We start from the raw sequence: 17,959 nt of genomic DNA on the forward strand, positions 1-17,959 counted from the left end.
ATATCGTACGTAGGCCCGTAGATTAGGTAGTAATCCAATTAACTTATATACTGTATTTACCGTGTTCTAGTGTTTGAAGCCTTCTGTTCTGTTGCGCCAAAGTAAAGAGTTCCGGCCACCGGAGACACGGTACAATTCGTGTGTGGTCCCCGTATTCCGGTCCTCCCACCAACACTTACGCTTAAATTGCTTACGTCACGTGACCAGTTTACTAGACCTATTCAATGGCCTAGGTATAAATCTAATTCTAGCGCATGCAATGGCGTGTTTGGTATGGAGAAGTAATCAGTGCCTAACCTTACATGGTATGCATCACGTAGAAATGGAAAAAAATGAAGACCTAACCCTATATGGTATGTATCACGTAGAAATGGAAAAACAATTAAGGCCTAACCCTGTATAGTATGCATCCTATACAGCCTAACTATACATGGTATATTGCGGTTGTGTAAAAAATATAGGGAACGATCGGAGCCTAGCCCAATGTGGTATGCGTCACGTACAATCTAATTTGGACAAGGCTTCTACATAAAGAAAATGCAGGACATGACATGTGCTGTGTACAAATTAGACCGAGATAAACGGATAGAAAAGAATAGTATAATTAGTTCGAGACCGGGATGGGATTGCGTGGATCCATCTACATAAGACAACCCTACATGTCTTGTCAATCGCGCTGTCATTATATCAAGACGGGATACCTCTTTCTCAAATACATATCCTACTCTGTCAAGAGCAGCTCTTCTCTGTGCTGTCAAATCCATGATGCTCGATTCACGTGGTGACCTCGCAGCTGTCGTCTTGGCTCTCTGGTGTCCATTATTTCTTGTTGCAATCTGGGTTGTGAGACGCCATGGCTTCAGTCGCCAAGCTGGATGGATCTTCATCGTCTTCCTGGCTGCCATTCGCATCACTGGTTCAAGCATGGAGTTGGCCAGCGAGAGTACGCCTCAGAACTGGCTCATTGTGGCTTCTGCCACTCTTCAGTCGGTTGGACTGTCGCCACTGCTGTTCGCGCTCCTAGGCATTCTTTCTCAAGTGTACGTTGATATATCCATTAGTCTCTTCCCCTCCAGCTGCAAAGCTGTCATAATTATGCGGCGAATGCCTTTCCATGAACATGGCTTAGGTTTACACAGTAGCTAATTTTGAATTGTGCTTCAGGTTCAAAGCTTCTCATCTAGGCCAGAGAGTGATAATAATTGGACTGAACACACTACAATTGATAATCCTTACTGGATTCATCCTGGCCATTGTTGGTGGAGTAAAGGCATACGTACCTAACTCTTCGGCTTCGGACATCAGCTTGGGCAAAGTCTTGATCAAAGTTGCTGTCGGCCTTTTCGTAGCCTCATTCGTTGCCCAAGTCTACCTAATTGTCAAGAGTCGATATACAGCAGCTTTGTCCGGTACGCACAAAGCAACCGAGATCCGCCTTCTCGCATTCGCCGCTGCAGTCAGTGCCCCTTTTATAGCAACCCGAGTAGCCTACAGCGCAGTTGGGACGTTCTCGAACGACTCGCCACAGTTCAACCCGGTTGCTGGTAATGTGGTTATATTGGCGTGTATGGCGCTATTAATGGAGCTCATCGCTGCTTGCATCTACCTCGCCATAGGATGCTACATAGATCCTTCCGACGGATTGGGAACAGTAGAAGACTCAAGAAAGATGCCTCAATTTAGTAGCCTAGCAGTGGTCTAATCGGTTACTCTGCACGCATTATCTACAGAATTATAAATCTTAGCCTAATCTTATACTAGAGTTTTATAACGTATTTCACATACTGCCACTGCCACTGCCACTGTTAATGACACCAACGTTGACAGATGCCCGTCCTATGCCCAGTCAGACTGGTGCGGTTTCACTACTGCTCCGCCGACAGGCGTCTTCCCGGCCTATTCGACATACGTCAGCCAGGTGTACTCATGGTGGATGGAGCATAGCTCCGCGCTCGTCTACATGAGGGACAATTGCCCTAATACTTGGGAGCATGGCCGGTGGCGTGATGGAGACGGCGAGCGGTGGATTGAAGACACCTTTGTCGTTGCTGCATGCTATGCCGAAGCGCTTACGACTGCTGAGCTGGCGTCGACGGGGCTGGCGGCTACGGGGGGGTTGAGCACGACGAAGCTAGAGGCTACGAGTCTCGCGAAAACGGCTGTGAGAAGCGCGACCCCGACATCGACGGACGCGCCGAGTGGTGGGATGGGACGCTTGGGCGCGGAGATGTGGATGGCTGCGCTTGCGGGGATCGCTGCTGTTGCGATAGGCTGCGAGTGGTAGGGAGTCTGCATATTTGTGGGAGAGGTGCTGTATTGTATAGTATAGTTAGATACCCTAATTGTTGCGTGATGTATGCGTTGCTACTCCAGATGCCTACGGTCCACAAGTACAAGGCAGGCGTTAAGGGATACACATAAAGGGGTCAGTCACCCACATACTCACGTCCTCATTATAGAATAATACAACTGAAAATTAGATCCGCCGCTGGCTCATTGTATTCATCAACTCTCCGTTCTTGCTATTCTCATCTCGTCATACAATCCCCATCCCCTCATCCCCGCCGTGAGGCACCTCTCCAGCTGCTTCCTTCAGAAAATCTAAAGCTTAACTACTGGCTCCATGTACTCTTGCTCCTGTTGTTGTCCGCTGGTATGCATTACAATTATGGGCGCCCTACAATTATCCGCTAGGTTGGTCTAGCGCCTGATAGTCCCAAACGCTAACTGATGATGCAGTTTACTCCCATTACCCTTCTCTGCTTTATCAATATAATATATAGCTATATGCATATGTTGAAGTATGTAGGCAAAATAAATCACATGCTATAAGATTAGTACAACTTGGTTAATATACGAATCCGGCTACCTATCTCCTATTACCTCTCTCTGATATATAATTTTTCTTCGTTTACTTCCAACTTGTTGAGACCAGTTGAGTACACATTCCATCTGTACCCGCTACTGTATCCACCCTATTGCTTCCACTTTCCCACGTCACTGCTCCTAAGCTACTAACCATAATAAACTTATACTCAAAGTACGTTCCGGGTGCGAAGTTAATAGTTGCTGACCACAAAGGATTCGAACTCGTGTATTTGCTTGCACTCAACGGTACTCCGTTCGCTGTATTCCAGCTCCCGAGGGCAGCGATTGACCCTACGATCTTGATATTGGTGCCATATATAGTTGTAACCAACTTATTAAATGTGACTGCAACCGAAGAGCAACCTGTGGGCGCAGTGGTGCTTGTAGTCGGCGCAGTGGTGCTTGTCGTCGACGCAGTGGTGCTTGTCGTCGGCACAGTGGTGCTTGTCGTCGGCACAGTGGTGCTTGTAGTCGGCACAGTGGTGCTTGTCCTTCCTGAAGTCGTTGCCGTCGCTACAGTAGAGAACGTGGTCGATACTGTCGCACTAGTAGACGACACTACACAAAGCAGGGACTCGGTATCAGCACAGTTCTCACGACGGCTCCATTACGACGATTGTAGAGGGGTGGGAAGACAAACCAATCAACGCGCTGCAGATACCGCTCCCCGACAAGTTCGCCGAGGGGTAAAGCACGCGCGGCAAACCACCCGACATAGTGATAACGACATTCCCTGACGAGTCCGCAGTATACGCCGGGCAGCTTAAAACCTCTATAACTGCCTGGTTAGCTGTGAATCCTGTATTCGCAAAGTTCAACGTCAGTGTATATGCAGAACTACTAGCGCCCTTATTAGTGAAAACGCCGACGGTCTGCGACCCAGCAGCCCCCTTCTTTAACAGCACCATCTGGGTATTCAGCTGGGTTGCCACAGCCACATACGTCACCTATGAGCTGTCCCTGGCTATTGCAAAGTTGCGAATTTGGTTCACCTGCTTCACAAACCCGTACTGTACGCTGCCGGTATTGTATCCACTCAGCCAGGTGGCTTCGCGGTCGGACGGCACGGCGCCGCCTCTGTACCCTTGTTCTTGACCAGCGTTGATGATGGGAATACCATCCATGAGCATAGTGAAGGCAATGGCATTCTTCTGAAGTGACAAATCCGAGGTCAACGAGGGAAATCGTGCAACGTCGTGATTTTCAAGGAAAGATCCTAAGAGCGTGGTGTCGCTGCACGAGAGTTTCATGGTGTTGATGCCGTTTACTAGGTTCGAAATGGAGCCTGAGGTGGATTGGAAACCCTGCGTTATCCAATAGTATCTACGTCACTATTAGTAATGAAATGGCTTCGTGGTAAGTACGTTGGAGAGTCAAACGCTGGGAAATTCATCAGTCCTGTCATAGACGTTTGGTAGGGACAAACATAGGCTGGATCGCCATTGAAGACCTCGCCTAGGACGTGCATGCCACCAGCGGCAGCCTGGAAGGACGGCCAGAAGTTATTGTTGACTTGCTGTACGGAGTCGATGCGTAGGCCATCGATGGAATAGTCTGACACAAGCTGCATAATCCACGCATAATCCACGCATTGAAGATGGATTGGACATCTGAATCTTCCGTGCGAAGATCGGGGAGGGACACGGTATTACTGCCCTCCCAGCAAGTCTTGATGCTGTTTATGTCACTGTAGTTTATGAGGCAGAAAGGATGGAAGTAAGATTGCTGTAGATTTATTAACTCCTGTCTCTATGAGGCAAACTTGGGTGCACAATAGCGTACCGAGTTGAAAGGGCTAAGGGTGCTGTAATCGACACAGGCTCCACAGCCAGCGTAAGCCATGTGGTTCGTCACAACATCGACCATAAGGTACTACTACTGTCAGCTGTCATAAAAAATACAGCGCGTCTAGAGCAAGAGCGTGAGTCACCAGCCAACCGCTACCTGTGACAGCGCTGTCATTGCTAGGAAACTTACCATCCCTCTTGCATGGAGTGCCGCCGAAAGGTCCTTGAGATCCTGCACGGTTCCAAATTTTTGATTCAGCTGGTTAATATCCGCGCCCAGTAGCCATGGTACGAAGAGCCATCGCTTGTCTGTGCCGAAATCTGCTTAACAACTGGGGAGATCCAGACCTGTATTCTATATTAACTTTGTTCACTCGAAAATCCTAAACGGGAGGGAGTAGCACACAGCTGTAAAACCCATTCCCTGAATGTAATCTAGGTGGTTCACAATGCCTCTCCATGACCCGCCACAATAAGCCTGAGCCGCAGTATTACAGGCCGCAGTTGTAGAACCATCGGTCCGCGCAAAGCGGTCCGTTAGGACCTGATAGATGGACTGGCTGCGCCACTGTGCAGGACTGTGCGCTTGAACTGCTGCTAGGTCAAAGACAGAAAGGGCGGCGAGGGTCAGAGGAGCGAGGTTGCGGAAACGCATGGTCGTGTAAGCACTTTGTAGAATCGGAGTTATATGCCCTGTGCTGGGTTTTGGCGTTTTGGCGTCTTGGCAAATAAGCAAAATTGAGATGCAAGTTCTCGGGAGCCATGACCTACGAGGGGAGTTGAGTGCTTTTTATACATGCTCTATTACACTATACCCACATGTGGTATATCTTTGCCCTACGTACTCAAAATTTTGCTGCTTTGTTTTAGAATAAATACTGTCCACAATATACTATGTTTGCTAGTTGGGATTCATGAGCAGAGCCTAGGAAGGGGGGTAATAATTGTTTTGGTGGTGAATTGAGAGTGTCGCCCTTCATTGACCACTTCTCAATTTAATGTAGAGTATATTCAGATCGGCCCGTACAGAGTTCTGGACTATCCCTAGGGCATGAGTGGATTGATTTAAAGAGGCAGAGTAATTTATCTTCAGTATCGCGAAATATTAGCTCCGAAGCTGCAAATTCGGTCCTTTTACAGTTTCTCTCCGGCTGCCCCAACTTCTCCATTTTCCAACCCGCCATGTGATGGTATGCGGCACATCATACGAGGAAAATGGCCCGTGCAAAACAGGGGTTGTCCCCGCTCCCCCATTCTTCCCGCTGTCGTTAATTAAGTCTGGTTATCCTGGTCACTTGAATGGCAACCACTGTGTAGCTCAGCAATAATGGGGTTAACCCCTCCGACTCCCTCCCCCGCAAACCTTGTCTCGTTCTTATGCACCTTAAGGCCGTTAGTAAGGACAACAGCACTAAATACGAGAACAGGGCACTAGATCGACATCCGTTCACAAAAAAGCATCTGTTGAGCCTTTCCCATTTAAACGGTAAATTAAGAGTCTAGAACTGCGTCGCATTGACGGTCACACCCATCTCAATGCTTTTGAATATCGTAAGGTTAAAAGGTTACCACCAAAGGCGTGCCGTGCGGAAATGATTTTTGTCTGGTTTAATATCCCGATGGACGGCATTAAGTTGCACCGTACTGCCGATGGCGTGCCGAAAGAGTTCCTTGGCTGTATAGCTAGACATTCCGGAGTCAATCGTGTGCCACAACCTTAGCCGGCGTATCTAGGGCTGGGTCCTAATACGGACAGCGACCTGTGCCATGTTAGGGGAACACGTGTGCCATAGATGTGAAAAATGTTATTGAACGGTGGACCCTTTACAACAGTACTCTGTATCCTACGGAGAGATATTTAATTGTGCCGAAGCCACATAGGTGACCTCAAAAGGCCAAAGTGGCGCCAGTTAGAGCTGCTTCCTTTGTGCGGCGTCACTAGATCATTTCCAAAGGCCCGATCAGATGATGGCATGGCAACTAGTGAGGGTAGGTTTACGACTGTCGCTCAGCAAGTGAGACTAGACATTACCTTGGCATATGATATTGTGAAGTTTTTTTTTGCTCTCTCTACTATCAGTTCTCTGTTGTTGGTCCTACTTTGCGGCTACTTTGCGCCTCCGCCGGTCTCTGTGTCGAGGCATCTAAGACTCTAAATTTCTATATAATCGCCATGAATTCCCGCTTTATCTCCCTTTTTCATCCTCACCATCATTCTTACCATTCTTTCGTCCTTGTCTAAAAGTTGGCCTTTACTCCATCATGAGCGGAATCTTTTCCACTCTCTTTGTTGGCATTCTTGCCATCCAAAATGTCGTCGCCTATCCCAATAGCAGCCCTGCTAACTTGGGAAAGCGCGATCTCAATTCTTGGATAGCTAGTGAATCTACCTATGCTTTCAACGAGTTGATCTGTAATATTGGCAGTGGAGGATGCAACTCTGGTGGGGTGGCATCTGGGCTAGTTATTGCCTCCCCTAGCAAATCAAACCCAGATTGTGATTATAACCAATCTCTTCTTACTAGATGCTCTCTAACAAATACAGATTGGTACACCTGGACACGAGACTCGGCGCTTGTTTTTAAGTACATCTTTGACAGATTTCAGAGTGGTTATACTGCCAGTCTCCAGACCCAGCTTCAAAACTACATCGTGGCACAAGCCAAGATCCAGGGCGTTTCAAACCCTGCCGGCTCTCTCTCGGATGGATCTGGACTTGGGGAGGCAAAGTATTACGTCGACATGTCTCCTTACACTGGAGGGTGGGGTCGTCCACAACGTGATGGGCCAGGCCTCAGAGCAGCTGTCTTGATCGGATACGGCAATTGGCTCGTGGATAATGGCTACACTGCCACTGCACAGTCTATCATCTGGCCAGTCGTTGCTAACGATCTTGCCTACGTTGTTCAATACTGGCAAGTAATGATCTTCATTGTAAAAAAAAGAACGTTGGCTAACTTAGCTTAGGAATCAAGGCGGATTTGACTTGTGGGAAGAGGTCAATGGCAACTCTTTCTTCACTACTGCCGCCCAGCACCGCGCTCTAGTTGAGGGCATTCAATTTGCAGCTAGAATCGGCAAGACCTGCAACAATTGTGCCACAGTCGCACCTCAAATTCTCTGCTATCAACAATCGTACTGGACTTCATCGGGTAATTACATTGTTTCAAACCTCAACGTGAACAACGGACGATCTGGAAAAGATGCCAACTCTATTTTAACTTCGATCCACAATTTTGACCCAGCTGCCGGGTGTGACGCTTCTACGTTTCAGCCGTAAGTTATACAGTCCTTGGATTAAGGTTGCTCGACCTAACAATTTCTAGATGTTCTGACCGTGCCCTTGCAAACCACAAGGCTGTTACCGATTCTTTTAGGTCCATCTACAGCATCAATTCCGGAATACCCCAGGGAGTTGCGGTTGCAGTTGGACGGTATGCAGAGGACACATACTACGGTGGGAATCCTTGGTATCTGAATACTTTTGCTGCGGCCGAACAACTTTACGATGCCGTTTACCAGTGGAACCGCATTGGCTCGCTCACTATTACTTCGGTGTCGCTGAACTTTTTTAAGGATATATATCCATCTGCGGCTGTCGGAACATACGCATCGTCGACTGCCACATTTACTAGCATCATCTCAGCAACCAAGACTTACGCTGATGGTTACATGGCAAAGGCACAACAGTATACACCCTCTAATGGAGCACTTGCTGAGCAATACTCACGGTCAAACGGCGCACCACTCTCCGCCGCTGATCTAACCTGGTCCTATGCTGCTTTACTCAGCGCCGCTGACCGCCGAGCTGGAATTGTACCTCGTTCCTGGGGATCCTCCGCAGCAAATACTGTCCCTGGTAGCTGTAGCAGTCCTTCATTTGGTGGATCCTACACCAGTGCCACGAACACTGGGTTTCCAGCAAGCCAGCCGCCAGTCACCACCGCGGTGCCAACGTCTACCGGAGGCACTACTACCGCACCAACTGGGACGACTACAACTGATGGAACTTCTTGCCCAACTCCTACAACATGTGAGATATGTCAGGTGTGCCCTACATGCCCAAGTGGTGGAACTGTCGTCCCCGTCACTTTTAACGAACTGGTGACCACTCAAGTTGGCCAGACTATTAAGATCGTGGGATCCATCCCTGAGCTCGGCAGCTGGAACACTGGTAGTGCTATTGCTCTTTCTGGAAGCGGATACACAAACAGCAATCCTCTATGGAGCATTACTGTGAATCTGGCAGCCGGTACAACGTTCCAGTACAAGTTCATCAACGTTGCGTCAAATGGTGCAGTTACTTGGGAGTCAGATCCAAACCGCCAATACACCGTCGCAGCAATTGCTAGCAGCAGCTGGCGTTAAATTGCCTAACAAATGTACCTAGTGTTAGGGCTAACCCGGTTGCTTACGGTCTCTTCCCGCTTTTCGGTGGTTCGCAAAAGCGTCGCCTTTGGCGTTTGGCTATGCTCCCCAGTTGGCTCGGGTTCGGTTGGTGGCTTTGGGCAGAATGCAGCCACCGAATTCTATCACATCTGAAACTGAGAGCCTTCAGCTCGTCAAGGTTTCTGGGCCCCCCGAAACCTATATTATACAATACGTACGTAGGCCCGTAGTTAGTGTAGAAATTCAATCGATTCATTTATTCTATATAGTATAGTCTACTGTTGATCTTTCTGCACGTTGCACCAAGAGTAAGAAGTTCCGGCCACAGGAGATACTCGCAATTTGTGTGTGATCCCTGTATTCCGGTGCTCTCTCCAACAGAAATTGATGGGGCGGAGGAAGAGCCTGAAACAGGGGCTGTCCACATTCTTGGCACTGCTGTGATAAGTGCCACACTTGCAATGCTTGACTTGTACTAGTATACTCTAGAGTACGATGATATACTTTGCACCCTGCTCACTGCCAAAGTATGCTCGATAAACTGATTTTATTGTTCATACAATAAAACAAACTAAAGGTAGGCGTGTCCGGATTGTATTGTTGTCACGAAAGTTGACCGTAGTATGTGCATAGAAAGGCTATGGCTATGACCCTCCTTGGAACGCTTCGCGAAGACAAACGACAAACCTTCGTTTGTCTTCACGTGGGTGCATAACAGGTAGGTACATACTGTACGGGGTGACGAAAGTAGTGATGTGCTGATGTACTAGTGAATCCTAACCAGACCGGTGTGCTCGCTCCCGACTAGTTTCCGTGAGGCTGAGAGTCTCCTCCTTGGCATCGAGAGGCAGTGGACGCGCTGGATGTTGTCCGTTAAGTCAGACAGAAGATGAACAAACTAGCATTGGGAGTCCATTAATAACTGATTCAATTCTCATATTACTTTACGAATACTTGTGCTGCTCGGAAGACTACTGTACTGTGCTGTACTGTACAGATCGGTATTGTATTCTACTGAGAGGCGGTGCTTCCATTCCAGCTGCTTTAACTTGCCTTACTTGGTGTGTGCCAGGGTGATAGATTCGTTCGGCTTGGAGGGTACGGGTGATTACGCCACAATGTTGGTTGGTAACTGCGGCTATTTACCAAATCGTAGACTCTTCATAATGGAGCATTTGCCAACTTTAAAAGCCAGCAAGTACGCTCTAATCTCCGTCTCCAAAAATGGCTTCTTCTTAGTTCACGTACAATATTACACACCCTTATCCTTTCAGATGGTTTACCCCCTTGGTTGTGATATGCAGCATCCTTGCCTTGCTATTAGTCACAATCCTGAATCTGGTTACAGCTGGCTACGTTTTAAGGTAGGTGTATTACTGTCTGGAGAGCACCATACTGACTGAAGTTTAGCACAGAATCTTCGCAGAATCTCAATGCGACCATTGCTGCTAATGGCCTTTGGTTCCGAACCTGGCCATCATATTTTTCTAGCAAAGTATTAGCCTGATTCTGTTCGGAAAACTAGCCCTTTCATACTAAAGCTGGTTTTTAGATGCAACCATCTTGCGAACCTGTTACTCTACCAGTTGGATCTCGTAGGTTACTCTCTTCTCTACACTGAGTAAGTGAGCTAACGAGAGGAACAAGGTTTTTTTACAAACCATACTGGTCTGACTTACACATTAGTTAGCGTGACAGACCCCCCAACAGGTGCTGTTGGTGGTGCTATGTCACCTTCACTAAGCTACTTGAATCAACCCCTTGAGAATTGTGAGGTCAGCTTGGTTCAGATAGAAGTGTCTAGCGCAGATAGAACTGCATGGCAGTTTGCAACAACGCCATGGGGATCAGCCTCGCGAGTGGGTTTCCTCATTTATCACTCTACCAAGCTCTTTGTAACACCCGGGTTCTAGGTATTCATTACTTGCGGCGTATTTGGCCCAAATGGGTTCACATCACTTAACCTTACTGTCGAGTATGATCTTCTACCAACAAGCATGGCAGGTTTCAATCAAGGGACCTTCAAGTTTCTGCAATCGGATAAGCAAAATGGTGCTGCTTTGTGGTGGGGAGAATCGCTACTGTAAGCTGCCTATCTCAGTACTATATTTCTACTTGTTAATCGTCAGGTCAATATATTGGAATGAAGTTTCCTATACGATGTAGAGTATCCGAGATGAAGAAAGCAAGAAGGGCAAAGGGATCTTAAGGAAAGGCTCGATTGGTACTTTCTCCATTCTCCTTGCAATATTCGGATCCCACCATAACTGAACATCCTTGACCCCTAGCACTACCCAGCGCGACATCACCCAGCTGGACTTTTTTGATCTCAACTATCGTTTCATCAAGGACAGCACCTACGAATTGTCTTACACCCAGGCGGGAATAAAAACGACATTAAGGATTCGAGCGCTAAAAATGAGTACCCAAATATCTGGCTTCTCGCTGACAATCTCGGGAAATCCCTCTTCTCGGTCGCTCTCTTAGACCTGGGACAAAAAGCATCCAGCATCCTTACAGATACAGCAGTTTTTCAGAAGTATACAGAAGAATTCCCTGAACTCATATCCTTGCCCGGGATGAATGTCGCAACGGGTCCCGCAAAAGCCAGCTATGAAAATCTAAAGAACAGTACGGGGCCACTGGAAACCTCACCAGCTATCATCTCAGCGAAGTACTTATGTCAAGTGCCACGGAGGAGGGCGATGGGAACGCTCATTATGGCACTCATTCTAGCGAATCTAGTCTTGCTGCGCGCGTCTTGGGCGCTGCTTACATTCTTCACTTCGTTCTATGTGGCACAATTTGATCCGGCTGGTACGTGACTTCCACAATATCGCTACGACTAAAGACAAATGGATCTAACGGGGTTGTTTGCTATAGCGCATCATTGTGTAGGGTGTATTAAACAAACTATAAGTTCCCCAGTAAGTAGAAGAAAACCAGTTGCAGGAAAGTTTGAACAAACGACAAGGGGGATCTATGAGCCAGTAAGAGGGAGGACATAGAGCATAGGAGAGCAGGTTAGACGTAGAACGAAATGGCATGATATTTAATAGCCGGGTAGAATGATCAATTTGACACGCACCAAGTGAAGCAGCCGGATAGGGCCACACTAACGTAGAGTACTGTAGTTAGAATAGCATAGTCGACTCGATTGATTAAACTAAAACATAAACCAGGTGTCCCCGTAATAGAACCTACCTGTATTTGAGGGCCAGAAGTTGCTGCTCTTTGAGATTCACAGAAAGGGAAGTTGAGGAACATAAACCAACATTACAGGGACAAAAAAAAATTATAGCAACGATGGATTTATACCACTAAGCCACTGCTGCTAGATTGTTGTTAGCCAATCGTGTATTGCCGTATATGGACTTTGGAGCACGTTTCCATGATGTTGATCGCAGCATTCACAACTCGCTGCTTTTGCCATGCGCCATTTTCATGTTTTCGCCACTTGCAAAAGCAGCTCCCCTTAGGCGTTGGTCGAAGTGGGCATGCAACTAGGGTTCTGCCCATCATTAGAGGGCTGAGAACCGAAAGTAACTACTATATGGTGTAGGGTGTTTTGTTTTAGCCCTCCTACACTCTGCCTAGCCTAAGGAGGAGCCAGAATAGGGGTTGAATGAACAGAAGATGGCTAATTGCGCTAGTTCTAAGGTCACCGCTACAAATGGACCGTCGGCATTATAATTATCTGCTACGTTTGTCGGACGCTATTTGTAGTAATACTTTAGTAGCTCACTCGCCTGTGTGGCACAGTCGCATGTGAAATACGTTATAGAATTTGTTCTAGAACTAATAAACGATAGAACAGTTACTCTCTAATTAGTCGCTTTAAACGCCAACAGTCTTTAGTGAGTTGACAGTATCAACGATAGTCTTCTCGAATGGGGTAAACTCAATACCTAGGACCTGCTTTGTCTGGCTGTTGTCAAGTTTATACACGCCTTCCGCTGGGTAGTCACCGCCCTGGTCCTGAGGACCCGGCAACCTATCGTTATATTCGGGGAAGTTTTTCCTAATAATATCTACCATCACCTTGTTCGTGAAGTATCCGGCTGCGAAGAAGAACCTCTTGCCGCCCGCCTCTGGCTTCTCCATGGCTAGGACATGGCCAAGGGCGAGGTCGCGTACATCAGTCCAAAGGAAGGTTATAGTTGGTGGGATCCCGTCCTTGTAGCTGCCTTGAACAAACCCGTTGATAAGCTGATTCGAGGTATTGAGGGCATTAAGTGAGGTAAGATTGTGCGTGACGGGCCCGAAGACAAATGGAGGGGCCAACGTCGCGAGGGTGAAGTTGGGCTTTTCCTTCTCGACAAAGTCCCATGCGGCGCGCTCTGCGAAGAGTTTACTGCCTGTAGTTTTTAATTATCAGATCTATCCTTGAAGTAGAAAGGTAAGCTACTGAACACACCTGTATAAGCAAAGGCGGCGTTCATTAACGCCTGCTCATGCGTCATGGGATTCCAGTCAACCTCAGAGTATGTGTGCTCTGGCCAATTACCCTTAAACGGGTTCATGATCGCGGCGAATGACGAAGTAATTACAACCCTTTTCACTGTAGGAGCGCTCTTCTTGATCGACTTAAGGATACCAGCCGTGCCAAGAATGGCGGGATCTAGCAGTTGCTTCTGCACATCCGTAACATTGAAGTGGAAGGGACCGGCGGTGTGAATAACGGCTTCAAACGGTGGGTCTGATTTGACGGCATTGTCAAATGCGCCCTCAACGGCAATATCCTCGACAATGGAGAAGTCGAGCTTGTCCTTGCCAAAGCTAGAGTGCGCCTTCCTGATCTTGTCTGCCTTGTCTTGGCTGCGAACAGTGGTCACAACGGAGTGACTATGTAGAGAACACATTAGAGGCTTTGTTTGCCTAATTGGAAGTCCAAACACCTACCCCTGCTTAAGGAGGACATTGAGGACGTGAGTGGCAATGAAGCCGCTACCACCGGTAAGCAAGACGCGAGTCATCGTGGAATTGGGTCGTTGGAAGCGATATCTAGAATAGAGAGGAGGCGATAGAGTAAAGTCTCGGCGTTTTCAAGTTATAAGATATAGACTCGACACTCATGGGTGATCGCTGTGCTTTTTAAGTGACGAAATCAGTTGAACCCACCCGGAGTTAGCCTAATCACCGTTAACTATGCATTGATGTGAAAAGCAGGGTAAATAATAGGGCATGTATGAAGTACACACTCCGTCTCTCGCAACCGTAGTTTGACTTAGCGCTCATGCAAGCTCTACTAGTACGAAGTAATCAGTAAGGGATATGCTTACTACTATATTTGTACGACATGCTTCTAGGCTTATTCTATAAAATAATTGTGGGCATAGACCATGTCAGCCATTCTTAGCGTTCACGTAAAAATGCACTCTGTTGGACTCAACCTAAGTCACCCAAGTCGTGGTTTCCTGATTTGGCAACGCATCACCGTAGCTCCAGCACTAGGTACAATAGCTTCCGAGACGAGCATCCTTTTGATGCTCTTCAATCAATCAATCAATCAATCAATTCAAGACTATTCAATGCATCGATGCCCTAATAAGTGACCTACCTCGGTCAACGCGCTCGTCGAGTACAACTATGTTCAGTTCATAACCATAAAGCTGTACTATACATACCCTTGCGATACAAAGGCTTCGGCATCCATGGCTTGCTATGTCTGAGTTGAAAAGCAGATCAGGGAGATGGATCGGAGTATGTTGGTTGTGAGTACCTCCCTCTCCTCTGATATCACAACCTTGTCTCGTAATTAGCGGCAGCTGCGCCAAACTGATCACCCAATAAACGAGCATAGCGACCTGAGAATGCCAAATGCCTGAATGAATTGTATTGAACTAAGTATAGCGGGTCATTAGGCACAGTTAGCTAAAAGCTCTCTAGCCTCGATACTTGTATTTTGAGTGGGAGTAATCGTCAGTTCGGTTGCAGATCCCTCCTTAAACTCGCCTTTGTAGATATAGTAATAAGCTTACCTCTTACTTTGTTAGTGGTAAGCTTACGTGAGCGCCAAGTCAGACTACGGTTGCGAGAGATGAAGTGTGTGATTAACGAGGAAGAATCAGAGTCAGAGAAACAGAGCTTACTATTCGCGGTCTATCCAAGTTCCGAACCTTTCAGATAGGTTTTAAATTCACGCAAAAGCCGCCACGGAGCCAAGAAGGCGGGATGACGCAACCCCTAGCAAAGTGGCACGCTGTTCGGCCCCTGTTAATCAGGACTCGCCGCCCCCACTTTGCCCCGCATCCATTAATTCACCCATTATAGTACCCACCTGCATCCTATGGTTCTGATCATCCTTCACCCGAATGGTCTCGATGATCTCTCAACATCCGATGGTCTCGATGAACCCTTACTAGGTACCTCTCATTAATATATGAAGCTGACCTGATATTACCGTTGCTTGTTGTTTGTGCCACCTTCCCTACAGGGTCCAATTGGTTGAATGCGGCCCAGTCCGGGCCAATGCGGGCAGCCTTCTAGGTCAACGTGAAGGTAGGAGCAGCCCGAGAAATAAAATAAAAACAAACAACAAGCCAAGCAAGAAAGTCTATACACACCTCACCATACCTCAGTTCGTAACTAACCCTACAGAATCAATTATGGCAGATATCATCATCGTTGGTGGCGGCATCGGCGGCGTCGTGCTTGCCTCAAGACTCCACCAACGTAAGCCGGAGCTGTCCATCCTCCTCATTGAGGCAGGGCCCGATGTCACTGGCAAACCTCACATCTCTATCCCCGCCGAGGCTGCCCTCTTGCACTTCTCAGACCTCGACTATAAATACATGACGGTTCCCCAGAAGCACTTGAAAGGCGCGCTAAAATACAATTGCGCCATCAAGGGCCTGTCGGGCGGCACGATCATCAACACTGGCGGCTGGATCCGTGGAGATAAACTCGACTACGACGAGTGGGCACGTGAAGTTAAGGACGACCGATGGAGCTACAATGGCCTGCTCCCTTACTTCAAGCGGTCCGAGAAGCATTTCGATCCGAATGCGGACCCGGAGCAGCACGGCTTTGATGGCCCCGTCATCACTGCTTCCGTCAGCTCATCTGGCCGCAAGTTTCCGCTGCGTGACCACATCTTGAAGCTGTGGTCTAACCTTGGACTCAAACACATCCCTGATGCGAACAACGGCCACCCCCAGGGTATCACCGACCTAGTCGAAAACTGGAAAGACGGAAAGCGACAGATTGTCACTGACACATATCCTCTGGCCGGAGTGAAGGTGCTCACCGACACCCTGGTGCGTCGCGTCATCGTCAACGACGAGAAGGTTGCCATCGGTGTTGAACTAGCTAGCGGGGAGAAGCACCTGGTCAAGGAGGGAGGCCAAGTCGTTGTGTCTGGTGGCGCATATGGAACTCCCAAGATCCTCCAACTTTCTGGTATCGGAGACCCGGCCCTTCTTTCCCAGCATGGCATTACCACCGTCGTAGACCTGCCTGCAGTTGGCACCAACTTGTTTGACCACCTGATGCTGTTCCGGTACTGGAAGCTGCGACATCCTGAAAAGGGCCTCTCCATTGGATCGCTACTCTTTGGTGGTCCCAACTACGAGAAAGGGGGACCAGTCGACTGGCTCGTCACGGTCCCAATCCCAACTGCGCCGCTCATGGCTGCGCTCGAGAAAGACGAAGGCCAGGTGTCTGACGACCATCCACTGCTCCAGAACCGCAGTCATCTAGAGATGAATCTTCTGTACGCCGCAATGGCTTCTGAAACCCAAGGACTCGCTGTTCCCATGGACGGAAACTCCATCATGACTTTCTACATGGGCTGTCTGCCGACTTCGCGAGGTACCGTCACTCTAGGCTCAAGCGACCCTGCAGCGCCTCCCTTTATCGATCCCAACTACTACGCCACGGAGGCGGACAAGCATGTCATGCGCGAGGGCTTCCGCATGCACTCGAAGCTCATGTTTGACACGCCTGAAGGCAAGGAACTTGTCGTCGAGGAACACACTCCTCCCGGTCACGCGGTTGCTGGTCTGGATGCTTCGGATGAGCAGATCGACGAGCGCATCAAGTTGGGAGGATCGACGGTGTTCCACCCTGGAGGTACGGCTGCCATGGGCAAGGTTGTTGATGCATCGCTCAAGGTTTACGGCGTGAAGAATCTTCGCGTTGTAGATGCCAGTGTGGTAAGTACTTGCTTATTAGATTTGACATGTTTCTGCAATGACTGACGACATCGTAGATTCCGCAACCGATTGCTTCGCACTACCAGGTCGCCGTCTATGCGATCGCTGAGCAGGCCGTCGACATCATTTTGGGCGAGCTCTGAAGTACCCCAGTGGAGTACTATCAAGTGTGATTATGGAGAAACGTGAGGTGACATCTGTCGCGCTCGCACCACTGATGCTAGTTTCTTGTTAGCTGCCGGCGTATTCCAATTTAGGACTGGCTACTTTTACTACCATTTTTCGGCTTCGCGACAACGCAGAAGCAGCTGCTAGTTTCTTGTCCCCTGTTTCTATTTCTATAGCATCCTATATAGAATCGTACTCTTTTTTTTATTAGCTAGCCCTTAGTGGGATGATAGTATCAACTTAAAATCTCCACCTCGATTAATATTCGACTTCTAATATTGTCCCTGCAAACCTGCAAACTCTCCCGAGATCTACGAGTTAGCGTTCGATCTAGACCCGTCACTATGTTTATAGTCATCATAATCGTTAGGGTGATTACAGTGTTCACCTTCGTTTACTATTACGCATTGCTACATATCGTACCACTGACTCGTCTAACTAATCCGCCTAGACTACATAGTCTTAATAACTTGCCTTTTAGGAAACTGCCTCTGGAGCTAGTAGGATACATAGCTAAATTCATGCTTCCCTTAGCTACTACATCGTTTACTTTAACCTAAAAGTCTATATAGTTCATCTTAGGGAACTAAT

At 48.0% G+C, this 17,959-nt stretch overlaps 5 protein-coding genes across 5 annotated transcripts; 3 read left to right on the forward strand and 2 right to left on the reverse strand.

Moving 5' to 3' along the window:
- Positions 1-765: 765 nt before the first annotated feature.
- On the forward strand, positions 766-2,284 carry VE01_10230 (uncharacterized protein; the record flags this gene model as incomplete). The annotated part of the gene is made up of 3 exons (XM_018279633.1): positions 766-1,040; positions 1,165-1,651; positions 1,847-2,284. 3 exons carry the CDS (start codon positions 766-768, stop codon positions 2,282-2,284), a joined length of 1,200 nt encoding a protein of 399 aa, XP_018125488.1.
- A 627-nt stretch (positions 2,285-2,911) lies between these two features.
- Positions 2,912-5,310, reverse strand: VE01_10231 (uncharacterized protein; the record flags this gene model as incomplete). Its single annotated transcript, XM_018279634.1, has 7 exons — positions 2,912-3,426; positions 3,509-3,815; positions 3,861-4,191; positions 4,248-4,432; positions 4,651-4,740; positions 4,846-4,976; positions 5,151-5,310. 7 exons carry the CDS (start codon positions 5,308-5,310, stop codon positions 2,912-2,914), a joined length of 1,719 nt encoding a protein of 572 aa, XP_018125487.1.
- Positions 5,311-6,917: 1,607 nt separating this feature from the next.
- On the forward strand, positions 6,918-9,023 carry VE01_10232 (uncharacterized protein; the record flags this gene model as incomplete). Its single annotated transcript, XM_018279635.1, has 4 exons — positions 6,918-7,152; positions 7,201-7,574; positions 7,618-7,931; positions 7,982-9,023. 4 exons carry the CDS (start codon positions 6,918-6,920, stop codon positions 9,021-9,023), a joined length of 1,965 nt encoding a protein of 654 aa, XP_018125460.1.
- Positions 9,024-12,881: 3,858 nt separating this feature from the next.
- GRE2_3 (methylglyoxal reductase (NADPH-dependent) gre2) lies at positions 12,882-14,101 on the reverse strand (the record flags this gene model as incomplete). The annotated part of the gene is made up of 3 exons (XM_018279636.2): positions 13,947-14,101; positions 13,462-13,889; positions 12,882-13,402 (listed from the first exon to the last, which is right to left on the reverse strand). Exons 1-3 carry the CDS (start codon positions 14,018-14,020, stop codon positions 12,882-12,884), a joined length of 1,023 nt encoding a protein of 340 aa, XP_018125483.1. The 5' UTR covers positions 14,021-14,101.
- A 1,242-nt stretch (positions 14,102-15,343) lies between these two features.
- VE01_10234 (uncharacterized protein) lies at positions 15,344-17,638 on the forward strand. Its single transcript, XM_018279637.2, has 2 exons — positions 15,344-17,200; positions 17,257-17,638. The coding sequence occupies exons 1-2, from the start codon at positions 15,653-15,655 to the stop codon at positions 17,341-17,343; spliced, it is 1,635 nt and encodes a 544-aa protein (XP_018125463.1). The 5' UTR covers positions 15,344-15,652; the 3' UTR covers positions 17,344-17,638.
- Positions 17,639-17,959: the final 321 nt, after the last annotated feature.

This window comes from Pseudogymnoascus verrucosus (genome assembly GCF_001662655.1).
Source record: "Pseudogymnoascus verrucosus strain UAMH 10579 unplaced genomic scaffold scaffold_76, whole genome shotgun sequence".
Lineage (NCBI taxonomy): Eukaryota > Fungi > Ascomycota > Leotiomycetes > Thelebolales > Thelebolaceae > Pseudogymnoascus > Pseudogymnoascus verrucosus.

Bases quoted from the DNA above. Each gene is read 5' to 3' on its own strand.
- VE01_10234 (XM_018279637.2), top strand. From the start codon at position 15,653: ATGGCAGATATCATCATCGTTGGTGGCGGCATCGGCGGCGTCGTGCTT. The intron at 17,201-17,256 runs GTAAGTACTTGC...ACGACATCGTAG, and splicing joins GCGTTGTAGATGCCAGTGTG to ATTCCGCAACCGATTGCTTC.